The 16,315-nt window shown below is 36.4% G+C and overlaps 2 protein-coding genes across 12 annotated transcripts; both read left to right on the forward strand.

Moving 5' to 3' along the window:
* Positions 1–1,423: 1,423 nt before the first annotated feature.
* Positions 1,424–13,345, forward strand: LOC105161251 (zinc finger CCCH domain-containing protein ZFN-like). Of its 11 annotated transcripts, none has more exons than XM_088879307.1 (11): positions 1,425–1,820; positions 3,758–3,915; positions 4,342–4,404; positions 4,895–5,014; positions 5,672–5,941; positions 6,995–7,300; positions 8,693–9,153; positions 9,274–9,350; positions 10,316–10,469; positions 11,127–11,363; positions 12,794–13,345. In XM_088879307.1, the coding sequence occupies exons 1-7, from the start codon at positions 1,766–1,768 to the stop codon at positions 8,972–8,974; spliced, it is 1,254 nt and encodes a 417-aa protein (XP_088735433.1). In that variant the 5' UTR covers positions 1,425–1,765; the 3' UTR covers positions 8,975–9,153; positions 9,274–9,350; positions 10,316–10,469; positions 11,127–11,363; positions 12,794–13,345. The 11 variants fall into 11 exon arrangements, with proteins under 11 accessions (XP_088735436.1, XP_088735433.1, XP_088735435.1 ...); XM_088879309.1 differs by having other exon boundaries at positions 9,274–9,332; XM_088879305.1 differs by adding an exon at positions 12,363–12,400 and having other exon boundaries at positions 8,693–10,469.
* Positions 13,346–14,312: 967 nt separating this feature from the next.
* LOC105161253 (ubiquitin carboxyl-terminal hydrolase) lies at positions 14,313–15,669 on the forward strand. The gene is made up of 2 exons (XM_011078887.3): positions 14,313–14,764; positions 14,906–15,669. Exons 1-2 carry the CDS (start codon positions 14,678–14,680, stop codon positions 15,161–15,163), a joined length of 345 nt encoding a protein of 114 aa, XP_011077189.1. The 5' UTR covers positions 14,313–14,677; the 3' UTR covers positions 15,164–15,669.
* The last annotated feature ends 646 nt before the right edge of the window (positions 15,670–16,315 follow it).

Consider the following 16,315-nt stretch of genomic DNA (forward strand, 5'->3'; position numbering starts at 1 on the left):
GTGGAGAGTAAAAATTATAAGCTGAGAATTGGTTCAAATCCAAGAGAGAGTAATGCAAGGAAGTAAGAGCTTGAGGATAAGAGAGATGTTACTGAATAATTCAAGGAAGTAAGAGCTTGAAGAATAAGAGAGATGTTACTAAATGACTGCACAAGCCCTTTATTTATAGACGTGTACAGAGCTGGATCTGAGGTAAATTACTGAATTCCATATGTCATTAGAAAGCTTTTCAAGTTGGTTATCGTCCAAAACCAACCGTTTACAATTTGGATAAATATTGACTAAGATCTACCAACTGGATGAAATCTTGGCAAATTTGCCTAAAAATCCGGGGGTCTGTTATTCGTAGATTTTCCAGCTCATTTGCTATCGGTTTAATTGCAACCACCTAAAAATATATTTTAGGGTGATGTGTAAAAATGTGTTGCAAGCTACATGACGTGTCCATCCAGCTATATGATGACGTGTCAAACTGAAATAGGCTTATTTCTTGGGCATACCAATTTAGTAAAGTGTCATGTAAGGTTGTGGGGCTTTCTTCCCTGCCGATGGACTTTACCTGTCCTATTAGCTGGCCCTTATCCATCCTGCTGGTGAGCCAACTAGGCTCTTAGCCGATTGAGCTAGTATGCCTAACTCGTGGGTTTGACTCAATTACTTTAGAGGGCATCAAATACTAAATTAAATATAAAAAAATTATATAAATAAATATTAAAAATTATAAACATATTAACACCAAATAAATTTATATCTTCCTCTACAAAAATTAAATCAAGCAATCATCATAAAAATCTAAAAGAACTAACACCATAAGAGAAATAAATATTAAAACTTAATAAAGAAAACATAGAAAAAGATAGAGATTATTACCTCAATAAATTTAAGTATATATCATGAAAAATAATATGTAAAAAATAAAAAAGTATTATGATAAATATCAAAATAATAGTCACCACACCGAGAATGAGTGTAAAATATAAATAAATATTAAAATTTAAGAAGGGTGGAGACTATTAATTAATTGAATAAGCATGAAAAAATATCATGAAAAAGTGTGATATGCCCATTGCAGCATACAAAAGCAATAAAAATTGAACGTATAGAGTGTTAAGTTTTAAAACTGTTTAACGGAGAAAATTGATAGAATTGAGTGTATCTAGAAAATGGAGAGATGCATAATAGGTTTCTTTCTATTTAAATACAAAATATGATGGAGACATGAGAATTAGGTAAATACTTAAGATAAATTCAAATTAAATTAGTATCATAATCTTATAGATAAAAAAGTAAAAAATAAATATTTAAAATAGATGATGTTTCTAACAAATTTAAAGAGTTTATTTAGTTTAAGGAAGGCTACTATTTAGTTTATGAAATAAAAGAAATATTGAATTGGGGATAAATGAGATGTATCAAACCATGGTTGAGTGGGTGTGGGTGTCGGTGTGGGTGTGGGTCATAGTGTGTGTGAAAATGGTGCTTCCCTCTCTCACTCTTCTCCATCTAATGTAATGTATTTGTCTTTGTGTGGGGAGTGGAGAGGACACAACGCCATATTTCATACCAATATAAGACATACCATTAACGCCCCTCAACCACCACCCCCACCGCCACCACCCTTTCTGCTTTTCCATAAAGTAGTATTGTAATAGGTGTTGCGGCGGCCCAACTCTGGCGTCATTGGAGCGGTGACTGATGGATTATTAGACGCTTAATTGCTTCTACTACTACTGAATCACTTGTGATATGTGGCTGCTTCCTTCCAATGTCGCTCATTGCCTTTGCTTCTTCCGCTTCCTCATCTTCCTCCTCCCATCAAGGTCTTCTTCTTCCCTTCTACTTTTTCATTTTTTGTTATCGCCTTTGCTCTTATGCAATTTCCTGCATCTGCTCCCCTTCCACTGCCCCGCCTCAATTTCCCTATCAATTTTTTTCTTTTTCACCTTTTATTTATCTAACACAATCAGATGTCTGCATGCTGCTGTTTTTTCCTTTACCCATTACTTAATTATATAATGCAACTACTTCCCCTTTTTTCTTGCTGCATTTTTTCTCTCTTCTTGTTTTCTTTTGCACGATCATTTCTTTGAACTAATTATATGTACTGTCTTTGATTTTTATTATCACCATGTGATCGTTACCACTCTTTCGTGCCTAAATTTGATGCTTTGTAAATGAAATTTCAAGGGTCACTTTCAGTTTCCCTGCTATTTCTTCTCTTCTGATTCTTGTTTGTTCAAACTGCTATTTTTTCTTCTCTTCTTGTTTTCTTATCCATCTAGCAGGCAATTAATGATTTTAGCATCTCAGTTCCTCTCTCCCCCACCAACTTAATTTTTGCATCATCCTTCTTTAGAATCTCTTGGATGGGATTATTTCAAGCGTGCAAGTCAAAGTGGATGGTGAAAATGTATAGGGGTTTTTGAAATATATGATCCTTTTGTATAAGCTCAAAATGTTAAACTGGTAAATGAAATTTTGAGACATGGGAGCCTCACCATGTAAGAGAATTGGAACTTTAGCTTGTGAACTTTTGGAGAATTTGGTGCTAAGATTTACAACTTTTTCCAAGTCTGGTACTTCTTTCCAGCTGTTTTATAAAAGGACAGCTTCATTTAGGAAATAAAACGCCAAATCAGTTAGGTCCTGAAAATACTCTTTTGGTGGTTTTGGTTCCGATGTAGACGCCAGGGTGGTGGTCGCACTTCATGATAAACTGCATTGGGGTTTCAAACTAATGTCAGCTGATAGTTTCATATGCTTTCTGCCATAAGAACTAAGATCAAGAAAATAAATAGATTTTGGGAGTTACTAAAATATTGATATTTTGGTTGGGTTTTTCTTCTTTTTTTGGTTTATGATGGAGCTTGCATTACAATTTTTTTCCCCCCAAGCATTAGCTTTCTTATCGGTTGTTGATGTCTGCATAATACCGCTGGTAATAACTCATGATGGTAAACTACCATCTATTTGTGAATTCATCCAAATCCTGAGCTATTCATAATCAGGTTTTCTTTTTTATGATCATTATTTGGAATTTCTTACAGCATATCACCATTTATGATCCTTATCCATTGATTCCATGCATAAATTTTGGCTTCATTGAATATCATAAATCAACTGTCTGGCTTTGTTTATTCTTCTTTAGGCTTTGTTTATTCTTCTTTAGGTTTTGTTAGCTCAGTTTTCCAGAGAAACACAAAGAGCCATTGTAGAGATACACACAGAGCATCTTTAATGCATTTTTACCTTTTTTCCCTTTCCCATTTCCTTTTTCAGGAAATTTACTAATTTTTAGCATCTCAAGATCTTCCAAGTCATTCTTCCAGCATGTAGGAGGAGAATTTCTGTGATGACGTCACAATTATAGTTTTTCACATATGCAATTGAAGTATAGGAGTTGGAATTGGAGGACTCAAATCCATCCTCCTAAATATGTTTGAAATCTTGACGAATTTTATTTGTTGAATAATATTATGGCCTTGAAGAATGGGAAAAGCGGACATCTCAATTTGTTAGCATTTTTTGTGTTATGAACCATTTATTTTGAGAATTTGGTTTATTTCCAAGTTGGACACTCTTCTTTCCAGCTGTTTTATAAAGGATAGAATTATTTCGAAAATCAAATATCAAATTCATGGGTCCTTGGCAAAAAATATATGGTAAGTAGGTTTGGTAAGTATGATAGAGACAGGCAATGATGGTTCACATTAAGTTACCTTGCCGTTCACAAACTGACGAGATATAATTCTTTCAGATGCTTTGTTGCAAATGAACATGAGACCAATGGAACAAATGGAGTCTGGACCTTATCCTGTGCGTGAAGGTGAACCAGATTGTTCTTACTACATTCGGACTGGTCTATGCAGATTTGGTGCTACATGCCGATTTAATCATCCACTCAACAGGACACTGGTAAGAGAGTACCGTTTTTACTTTCAGTGGCTGATGAATCTTTTTATCTAATGGACTTAAACAGAAATGTCTTTACATGTCCAATTTTATTTATGATAACTCTTTTAGTTGCTGAGCATGCTCTGCTCCTAACACCAATCTGATGGAAGGAGGGATAAAAAAAGGAAAAACACTTTCAAGTTTGCATCTCCTCAAATTGGAGTGTAGGTGGTTTGATCTGGAAATGGTGAATGATAAAACTAAATGAGTATTTACATCCATGTACCACCTGATATTGACCGGAACTTAAAACTAATGAAACAACTGAACTGGAAACCTACTGCATACTTGTTGAAGTAGATTTGCATCTTCAGGTTTTCCTTCACATGCTATTCTATTTAGATCTATCCAACTCAATTTGATAACTTTCTGGACTCTCAACTGTAGGCTATTGCCACAGCAAGGATGAAAAGCGAGTATCCAGAAAGAATAGGACAACCTGAATGTCAGGTATGCATCCATACTGCACTTGTCTCTGTTTTTGGTGCTACAGGAATCAGCTATATTCCGGCCGTCTATCGTCTAGGCTAACTCTTTTGATGTTTGTTTAGGTTTTCTAGTAAAAAGTCATTCTTGTTCCCTTGATGTTAAGAGTTCCTGGATGATAGCTTGCACGTCAAGGCATTTCTCATATATTCAACTCACCAAGATTTCATAAATACTGCTGCTACTCGCCCAAAATGCAAAATCTCATGCAGAGTCTAAAAAACTTGTTGCAATTCTCCTATCTGAATTGTCTATTACCAAGTCTGTTATCTACAGATTCAGTGTGTCATAAAATCCTTTTGCAGTCATGAATCTAATTTGGGCCTTGGAGGATTCACATTTTATGTATTGCTATCTTTTATTGCTTCAACTAAAGAATTTGACCGAGGGCTCTATTTGTTTCTGATCAGTTTCTTGTGTATTTTTCCAATTGAATATTTGATATCTTCTCCAGTACTACTTAAAAACGGGAACCTGCAAATTTGGAGCAACATGCAAATTTCATCATCCTAGGGACGAACTTGGTATTGCTGGAAGAGTTGCTCTAAATGTTTTGGGTTATCCACTTCGCCCGGTTCGGATATTTTGCTTTCTCTTAGTCATTTTTGTCAATTTTATTTCTATCCAGTTTTAGTTTTGGTCAACCATGACACATTCTGATTAAAGTCTTTCTTATTTTATATCTTATTTTCTTATAACATTATGCTTTGCTTTTCTAGATCATGTATTAGATAACCTTATGTTAGTTTATGTGTAATGTTGCTCCTTTGTGATTGAGTGATATCCAGGGAGATAACACTTTCTCGTAATATGTTGTAAAAAGAAATAATTCACAATGGTGAAAAGAGATTGTAGTTTTAGTCTATGGAATATGAACCAGGTACGGTTGCATTTCACAAACATTAGTCTGAAGCATGATAAAGAAAGCAATTTGAACAAATAACTCCTACAGACAAATGGTCCAGACATTGTGAGCTGGGTACTTTCCAGCCATGACTGTACCAGCGGAGGTGGGGAAGAAAGCGGAATATGTAAAGTACTAGGAAAATTAGGTTGTGCTTTGCCAAAGAATGTGTTTGCGTGAGGATACATTGTAGAGTTTGTAGGACATTTTTATTGTCTGCTTTAGATCACTGCAAGTATATCATTTTAAACAAACTTCACTTCATTGTATCATTGTTAGGTGAATTTGTAGTTATTAATTTTACTTTGCTTATGTGGTTCCGTACAGAATGAGATCAATTGTGCATATTATATTAGAAATGGACTCTGCAAATTTGGGAGGACTTGTAAATTCCACCATCCTCAGCCATCTAATAATATGATGGTCCCTTTACGTGATTCTGCTCTACATCCTCCTATTCAGTCTCCAACAACCGGTCAGCTGTCATTTCACAGAGCTCATTTATTGCCCAATCCACAGTGGCAAACCCCTTCAAGTTATGCACCTCTGTTTATGTCTCAGGGAGTAGCATCCGCTCCAGGATGGAACACATACAGTGTAATCTTTCTGATGTTTAATAATCCTCCTTATGCCTGTTGTTTCTTCATTTTTCCTAGAGTGTTTTGAGCACTGTCTTACAATAGATATCTTTCACTGATTAGTGGAGAGCTGAATGCATATCAGGGGCCAAACCCTGATATACTTGTCTTCATATGGGCAAACCAAAAGAAAAATGTGAATTATAAGAGCGAAGGCAGAGTCTGTGGACCAGAAGTCAGTGTAAAAAGAAGTTAGTCTGGAGAATCACGAGTAGAACGTGATGGTTGACAGGAAGGACATGCAGAGAACTATTACTTAAGAGGGAAGATGGTTAGAGGATAGTACTAGAGCATTATGGCCTATATAACCATGTGTAATGCAAGAGTATGAGCTTAGCTTGTTGTTCCTGTTTAGATGGCTTCATTCTAGAGTATGCATTCAGTTTGTCATTGTTCCATTAGGTATGGCTGTGATTTTGTCAAAATTCTATTGCTCTAGGGCATCTTCTTCTCTTGAGTGCCTCCAAAAGTTATTACAATTATTCCTTTGTTGCGGGTCGGTTGCCTATAAGATTCAGATCACATGGGCTGTGTGGTTGAGTAGGCATTTTTCCATATGCTTACCTTGCTAGAGTATGCTGTTAATTGGCAGCAAAGGTGTATTTGAGCAAAACCAAAGGTGTGATTGGTTGCATAATTTTGGCCTACATTGTGTTTGTACTGATGTCTCTCTCATACACTGGAAGCTGAGAGCTTTTTAAAGAGTGCAAGTTCCTTCCAAGTGGATTGTAGTGTGACTTGACATAGTGTGGCTGATGAATCTCACCTCTTTATAGCAGATTAAAGTTATTTCACATAGAAATGGGCAATTTTGTGTAGGATGGATGGCAGGAGAACTCTAATATTAGTTCAAAACTATCATGATGCAGTTAGATGTTCTTTCCATAGATATCCAGTTTGCTCACAATTCAATCTCCCTATTAGGACAACTCTAATGTGCTCTGACCTTACCTGGATTGATTAAACATATATCTGTGAAGTCTTAATTTGCTAGGAAATGGCTTTTTCCCAGGGCCAGGTTGAACCAGTTTCTCCTTCAGAAAATCAACAAGGAAACATCCAGAATGATGGCACATCATACCAGGTTGAAGGCTTAAATGTGGGATCACAATTCGGTTCTAATACTCTGCCCATTGGATATTACGCATTTAAGAGAGACAATGTGTTTCCTGAGAGACCAGGTCAGCCACAATGCCAGTTCTATATGAAGACCGGGGACTGCAAATTCGGAGCAGTATGCAAATTTCACCATCCCAGGGAAAGACTCATCCCTCTTCCTGACTGTGTGTTGAGTCCGATTGGACTCCCTTTAAGGCCGGTAAGTGAAGTTGGATTTTTGTCCTGAAAGTTAACTTCTTGTTTGCTCTATATGGACTGCAGCTGCACTTTTCCTACTTAAAATATCTTACTGCATACATGAGTTGTGCCTGCATTTTTAGTTGTTCTTTTTCTCCTTTTCTTGCTTTACTAGTTGGGTTATTGGCATTATTAGTGAAAGATCACCAGTTAACTTCAGTTTAGTTTCCTTGATTGTTTTTGTTTCTCAGGGTGCTTCATCTTTATCTATAATCTGACATCAATGTATATGAGTGGATTTGTGAGTCTTGTACTGATTTTCTCTGTGTTGTACTAAATCAGATCTTTTATAGACTGCAATATGGTAATAGCTATACTTTTAATACAGTCAACTTGAATTGTTTTTGGTGGTTATCCTTTTTGCGTTATTAAACTCTAGTCCCTGGAATGAATTAATAGAAGAATCTCATTTCAGGATATCAGATTCTTTATCGAGATCAAGTACACCCCTAATTTGCTACCTGAAGAAAATTATGGAAATGCAACCATCAATTTAAATTTACATATGACAAATTAGGAACTATCTATTAAAATTTTTACAGCACCTGCTAAATTGTAATTTCTTTGTTCTGGGTGATTTTGGTACTTTCGCCTTTCTTCCCGACATGTGATCGAGTATCACCAAGAAATAAATAGTTAAACTCATTTGCGAGGAAACTTTTCCTTGCTCTAGGTGAATTTGTTGAGTGCTTAGTCACTGGTTTAGGGAATCACATATTTCATCAGGTGCAATTTTTTGTCAACTGTTATCGTCTCTATTAGTTCATGCCCCAGTTCTCTCTTTTCTTTTTTATGTTTATTTGATCAAGTCTTCCCCATTCTTTACCCCATATAGAGCTCTCCAATGTTCTTTTGTTTCCTTCTATTTTTTTCGTCTTATTTATGGTTGTCTGGGTTGAGGATAGGGGTTTGAGGTGACGTGGACCAAGAGGAATCAAGAAACACGAATAACGTGCAGCTTTGAAAAAAGTTGTGTTTGGTTATGTTTAATTCTATGAAGATGATCTCTATGGCAAAGTATGACAAGATGAATGGTGAAAATGGTGAAAATAGATATAAACTTCATTTGTGTTGAAGGCTATTTTACTCTTTGATGATTCAGATGGACAATCTTTAAAATAATGTGATTCTGCGCTATGTAAAACAGAAATGTATCTCATACTGTGTCCATGGAGAGACAGAAATTGGAAAAAATAATGAGGCATGGAAATATGAAGAATAAGTTAAAAGAAACAACTAGAGGGCAGGAGAAAGAGGCCTGTTAGTTTCTTTATTTGTCTTGTTACTCGACCTATTTGACTATTTACAGGAATCAATTGAACAGCTCTTAGTCATATATTTTTCTTCGTTCTAGGGAGAGCCTCTTTGTGTTTTCTACTCCCGATATGGAATATGCAAGTTTGGTCCAAGCTGCAAGTTTGACCATCCAATGAGAGTTTTTGCACATAATGCTGCGGCATCAGCATCAACTGACGGCAATGCTGTTCGTGATTTTATAGCTCCATCACCAGGAACTCTTGCAATAAGTTTTTCTCCAGATGGGCTTGTGGGTGCTGGCTCCACAAACAATCAACGGTTATCTTTCTCAGAGTCTAGACAGAAACCCTCTGGCGATAATAACATCGTCACGGAGTGATGCAATATTCTTCCAGATGCTATTAAGTTATCACCTTTTTGAAACTTTTGGAAGATATGACATTTTCCTGTAAATTCATTTCCATGGCTGGAGATGTACTGGATTCAGTTCTAAGTAAATCTGCTCTTCTGAAGACGCAGTCCGGTCGACAAGATTGATTTCTTTAAACTTGCCGCGATGTATAAATCAGCAGATGTTTTCGCATTTGTTAGAGCCGATAGTGAACGTTTAATCTTTCCTGACCGCTTTCTGACTATTATCAATCACTTTGACACTTCTGAACATTTGTTTTCAAGCAGGGTTCATCTGGCTCGGTGTTGGTCTTCTCAAACACCAGGATTATTTCTCATCCGGACACGTATTTCTGATAACTATGGTTGATTTTCTGCTTGTCTGCCATGCGATGTTATTGTTCTGTTCTCATGGTCATCTTAGGATTTCTTTTCATATGAATCACTCTTTGTCATCAGTTTCTAATTCTTATCACATCATGACTGATTACTTGCTACTTCAGTTTGCTATTAGAAATCTGGAGGGATCTTCTTTATAAATTGCTTTATTTGGTCAAATTATTGGATCTCTTATTTATTTATTTATTTTTGTATAAATTGTAATATAATGTGCTATAGTTGAGTAATTAAGCAATAGAAATCTAGAGGGAGCTTCTTCATAAACTGATTCCTGTTTGGTTTAGGTTTCTTTGCCGCTTCTTGGTGTATGAACAAAATTAGAGAATCCCTACGAAATCAGCTGCCAGACATTAAGAAATATCAAAGTACCCTACAGATCCTACTATTAGTCTTTTCCTTCAACCAGAAAGCTGAATTTTATGAATCAGATCGGAACTGCATTCAACTTAAAACTGTAACATCATTTGCTACTTGTTGAAGATACGACCCAGCAGAAGTGTATTTTGTATCAGATGTTAGTTTGAAGCGTTTTCTTAGAGACTAGTAATTTCTGTTGAGAAATGTCTGAACGCATTACTATTTTGATCATAGAAATCTGGAGAAAAATTGAGATGTATATCTGACTATTATGCCACAGAGAAGGATTATAGTATGCAAGCTGTCCTGCAATTGAAGCGTACTAGAATCCTAAAATGACAAGACACATATTTGTCTCCGTAAGCTAATTATATATTTTTGGTCATTGGCGTCAGAAATCATAACTAATTTGGAAGGAAGAAATATATATTGTCGCATAATGAAATATATTGTCCGTCAGTTGAGCAAGCCGAAAAATAAATCAGATAATTAATTCCCTGGTGATTTTTTTATCTTTTTTCCGTTCTCTTTAATTGTTGATACCTTGGTACTCATCTCTATTTCAATTCTGTAGGTAGCACCATAGCACCATGTAGTAAAATTCAGCTTCTTTCTGCTGTTGAATGTGCCCTGGATTCTGAAAGAGAAATATTCACTTTAGCCAGGAAAGCTCAGTACGCCACATGTCACCTATACCTTGCAACAAGTACTCTGAGAGATTATGGCAGGTATGCTGTAGAACTGAGACAAATGGCTTTATGGTGAAATCAACCCTAATTATTTCTGTCTTCTAAAGGATCGTAGGAAGATAGAGTTCAACTTTGTATGTCATAAGTATGACAAATTTCAATTGTTGTGGGTCTTTGGTCTTATTTGTAACATAGGTGGAATTGAATCTCCGCAACAGGAAAATTGCAAATGAACTAAAGCTTCCAGTAACATAATTCAATTGGTTTTGAGTAGCTTCACGGTATCTGAAGCTAATAAGAGCTTGTTTGTCCATCTATATCGCCAATCTACTATTTACTCCTCCAGAAATGACTAATTCTTAAATGATTTGGAAAATTCATCATAGCTACAGAAGAACAAACTCAGAGGCAGATAGACTTCCAAATCTCTTTCTGTAATTAACGTGGATTGGGATCTCAAAGAAATTGTGGCTAGAAAGAAGCACATCTCTGAGTTCCTCTTCTCAAACCTTACCGAACCTCAACGAGAAGATGATACGTTCTTTATTTTTCATACAAGTTTTGCCGGGAGATCAGTGTTTTACTGAAGAATTCTATTATAAATGTCGTTTGTCTGTCTTTCCGCTTCTCTCCTTCCTCACCTAGAAGTGACCATGCTTCGTGGTAACAGTGCTGTCAATTGCCGTGCAAATTTAGGGTAGGAACTCGGAAGGGTATGGCGCGAAGATGCTTAAAGAGAGAGAATGATGCATGTCTACCTCCCTATGTACTGAGTATCTGCATCAAAAGTAGCTAATGAGGAAGCAAGTCTCTTTGTCTTGATGGAGCAAGAGTTATAATTATTTAAAAGCTCGTATAGTAGCTACTAACCGGAGAAGGGAATTAGACAAATTAAGTCTGGAGGCTGAACGCTCATTACCTGAAAGCTAAAAGGTACAATTTAGTTCTACAGATCTCTGATTAATTCTCCCTCCTTCCTAAACTTAGGGGGTTCGTATTTGACCCGGTTTCTGGTTTACATGAGTTGAATAAATTTCATATACATTTAGACAATTGCACTTAAAAGTAATGGTTGAGGGGTAGTGGTCTCATATCATGTCTTTGGTTCATACGATAGTTTCGGGAAAAAAAGGTTCCTTTTAGGAAATGGCATCTTATTCTGGAACATCCTAAAAGGGAAATGAGGACAATAAATTTGGGGGAGGGAAGATTTGGCTCTGACAATTGCATTTATTTCCATAGCATCACATGTAATTTATTTCATTGAATGTTGCATGCCCCAAAAAAAGGTATTAGTTTGTTTCCGTTTTACGTGAAAAAGTTGGTTTTGAGAATGATCTGTGCTGTTGAAAATGAATTTTTGGATTAGACTTTGGTGGAACTGGAGGCGACTTTGTTCGAATTAAGGAAAATATGTATGAGTTACCATTCTTTAAATGCAAATTTTCATTGGGATATATGAGAAAGTCTAATGTGAAATGACAGAACAACTTAAGAATACCTTTGAGATGTTCTAAAAACTGGGCCAATTTGTCCAATTGTTCCTGGAAACAAAAATAAAAATGAAAATTATTCGGTGAAGAAACATAGGATCTTCCATCTGACACTCCCCAGGCTAATTTATCTCATGCAAGCTTGTGGTACGAGCAGAGTGGGAAGTAATTAGTTTTAAATAAGTAAAGGAAGCAAGGTCGAGTCTTAGCCTTTTTGGCTTATTTCATTGGCTGTTTGAGTTATTTGCTGCTCTTATTCCAATAATCTCCTTGCATGGAAAACTTTATTGGTCTCTTAGAGTGAATGTAATGTTTATTCATGCACTTCGATTTTTGTTTAAGCTATATATGCCTTGCTGTTTGTAAAAGATAAACTTTTTACATTTCCATTTTTCCCTTGTGGTTGGAACTCATATTGGATTTTCTATTTCCTGAGCAGTTTATGCTGGCCTGCTGGGCACTTTAATTGCATTGATAGTACGTCTCATTTTTCATGATTCTTGTACTTACGATTTTATGTAGTGTATTGACTTACGAAGAAATTGTTTGACATTTGATTTAGCTCCACCTAACAAGATAATTATAGTCGTTCCACTGCTTATAACCATATACATATACTATCACTTTTCTTAGGTGTGGGGAAGTTCAGGAATACATATTAGTAATATATACCTTCTGGCATGGGATCGCGTAGCTGCTTTCTGGCCTTCTGTCAGTTAACTTATAGATTGCATGTGGTAGCCTAGGGTTTTTAAGTTTGAATTGCCTTATATTTTGGTCCTTTTTCCCTGTGACGTACTTTCCCTCTTTTGAATCTAATATTTGGTGTTCCACTACTCTAAACAACGTGTTTTTGTTGCTTTCTTTCAGATGTATATAATTTGTGGGTAACTCAAGTCCAGGAGCTCATTTTCTTCTGTCTTCGAGTCTCTGAAGTCTGCTATTTCCATGAACAAACTACCTGTAATCTACTGGAGAAGCTAATAAAGATGGGAACTGTGAATGCTGTAATCAATGGCAAAGCTGCAGAGATGGAAACTACAAATATGCAAAAAGGGGTTTGAGTGCATGGATTTGTCCTGCACCAACTTCTTTTGAGCAAATATGTGAATAACGGTGTTTATATCGTCCTCCCCACATCTAAGGGTACCTAATTGCATCTCAGGGTTTATCATGGTGTACCTGAAAACAAGTGACTTGTTTAAAAAATATGCGCGCTTGTTAGCTTCCAGTTTGCATCTATAGAAGTTGATATATTGTTATTTAAATATGTGGACTATGTCCAGTTAATTTTGAGTTCCTGTGGACTTAATTAAGAAATCAAGACGAGCCATGCTAGCAGGCTTTGTTTCTTGTTTGCTTTTCGAGTGATTAAAAACTATTGGTTGAGTTTTGGTATGATAATTGAACATTGTGAATCCAGCCTGACTGCTGTCCATATGATTTTCTGATATATGATGATTAGTTCATGTATTGGATGTTCGGAGTCTGAAATTTGTCGCTGTTTTGGGGAGCAGCTTATATACTGCAGTGGACATATTCTTGGAACATTTATTATACTCCCAGAGATGTAATGCGAGTGAGTGCCTCATGTTTTTGAACACACAAAATGCGAGGGCAATCAGTGCCTCTCAATGAATAAGCGCTTGCTAATGGCAATATGAATGCACGGTATAATGGAGCATAAGCGTAAAGATTACTGAAACTGAAAGCTATTATTAATTTAGAACTCCCGAATTTGTGGCAAATCAAATTAGCAGTATCAGGATTTGTCCAGAATAGATATAGAATCATCACATTAAATGAGCCATGGATTAGTATTTCTTGATCAAGATAAGATAATTAAAAAAATGGGAAAAAGGCATGTATTAGTAAGAGAAGAGTACAAGCTACAGCAAGCAGTGTGCACGTCAGAGCCAAGAATTAGGAGCAGCATGTGGCAATAGGACTCAAAAGAGAAGACTACACCTCTTCTGCCTCTGTCTGTCTGTATTATGTGTATAGCATCATCTTTCATTCACACACCACCACTACCACCACCACCCATGCATATTGCATATTGCATATATATACTTGATACTGCAATAACGCTCTCCTCCTAAGTCCTATCCTATTATCTTATTCTTCTTTTTTTAATTGCGCTATAAAGACACTGACTGCTGTCTCCTCCTACTCCTGCACTACACTACTATCCTTTTCCTTTTTTTTTTTTTATTTTTTGGTGCAAGGGCAATTTTGGCCCAGTTGCACTTCCCACCCCCACAGCCAACTTTTTCTCTTTTTCCTGTTTCCTATCTCCATTTTCTTCATTTTTCATCATCTAAGATAATTAAGAAAATAAACAAAAGCGGAGAAAAGGAAAATATAAAAGAAATTATAAGTGGAAATTAAATGCAGAATCCATTTCCAAAAATAAAAGAGCTTCTTCTTGACAGTTGAATTCCATTAAACCCCACCTTTCCTTCTTCCTATCCGTTCCAAACTACTTTATTTATTATTAGAGATAGATGGGTGGGTTGATGCTCACACTCACAGTAGCACTACTTAATTAACACACACACACACACACACACACACACACCTCTTTCATTCTAAAAATCTCACTTCCTCTCACCACATACCAGCTACTTTCTCACCTGCCCTTCCCTGCCCATCACCATTTCCCGGAATTTCTTGCAGATTATTTTTATTCTATTATTTTGGTTCATCTCTTCTCAGGGATCTTTGGAAAAGAAAATAGTTACAAGAAGAGAGATGCGTACAAGTGTTTGTGGGATTTTTTGGTCTATTTTGCTTGTGGGTTTGTTCACTTATAGTCTAAGTGGAGTTAGATTTTGCCTGGTGAGTTTCTTCCAATTCCTCACCCTCTACTTATATATTTTTTAGAACATAGATCCATGAATATTCTTGTGGAAAAAAGGAGTCTTGATTCCATTTGTTGCTGTGTTTTCATTCAAAACTTGGGTCTTGATGATTTTGCAGGCAACTGAGAATGTGGAGGAGATGGTGCCAGTAGTGGAGCCTGGAAAGGTGGAGATGATGGTGATGGTGAATGAGAGCAGGAGGAAACTGGGAAGCTTTCAGATTTGTGCTTTATGCACTTGCTGTGGAGGTGCAAGCAAAAGTTACTGTTTGGCATCTCCATGTTGCTACGCAATCAATTGCAACATCCCAAACAGGCCCTTTGGATTTTGTTCCTTCACTCCCAAGACTTGTAATTGCTTCGGATGCCATCTTTAGATTTTTCATTTGTTTTTATTTAAATAAAAAAAAAAAGGAAAAAAAGAAATCTCTTTTGATTTAGTTTGAGAGTTTGGGAGTGTGTGAAGGAAGGAAAGGAGGAAGAGAATATCTGTTTTTTCTAGCTGTAATGTAATAGTATTTGTTTATAATTGTTTAAGAGGGAAGGACAGCTATTTCCAGGTAAGCCTTTGGTAGTGAATTGACTTATGTCCCCCCCCTTTTTTTCTCTTGCTATCACTCTCCCTACATTTATGGCGGCATTGAAGAAAGCAAAGCTTAGTTAGAATATGGATTAATGGAAGCAGAAGCAGCAGCAGTCATGAACAAGTGCAGCTGATTAATGGAGATGAAGCATGACTGATTGATTGATTATGTGTCACTTATTAGTATTTTAGGTTGAGAGTAAGTCAGTATTTTTTGGTTAAAAATGTGTTGTTATTATCACATATAGATATATTAGATGGAATATAAACTAATGTGGCTTAGAAGTCACTTGTTGTTGATGTTGTTGTTATTATGGGTATGGGGGTAATGGGAGTGTGATTTTGGATTAAGATAATGGCCATTGTTTGTTTATTACGACAGTATTTGTTTATTGTGATATGTTGGATATAATTAAGATGGGAGGGGTAAGGTAATTACTCCATCATTCTTTCTAGTTCTAGTATAGATGTTGGTTGGGCCAAGGGCTGCAAACTGCAAACCATGGAGCTCATTAGGAAGGGGGAAATGAAATGGAACAAGCCCCACTCCTCTGGTGGTCCTTAAATTTATTTGACCTTTGAACACACCCCCACCCCCACACCCCTCCCCTACTACAGCTGTATTTTGTACTCTTTTTAACATTGGAGGAAAATTTGCCAAAATACAATTAACATTTTGTTTTCATGAACCCAAAAATGAATTTATTCACAACAATGGAAAGGTGAAGGTGGTGGGTCATGGCCCTCATGGCATGGGTGGCTGCTGTGCTTCAGCAGAGGAAGTTGTATAGAGCCCACACCTACCAATACCTTTACCATCTCCCACAACAATACAATCAATCAAATTCCATTTTGTGATTTGTTATGATTTATGATCATCCCATTGCTCTGCTCTTACCAATGCTCATCACTTGAAAGTCAGTCAGATTGACTCTTTATTGCTCGA

This window comes from Sesamum indicum, linkage group LG4, assembly GCF_026168435.1.
Source record: "Sesamum indicum cultivar Baizhima isolate 11 linkage group LG4, ASM2616843v1, whole genome shotgun sequence".
Taxonomy (NCBI): Eukaryota; Viridiplantae; Streptophyta; class Magnoliopsida; order Lamiales; family Pedaliaceae; genus Sesamum; species Sesamum indicum.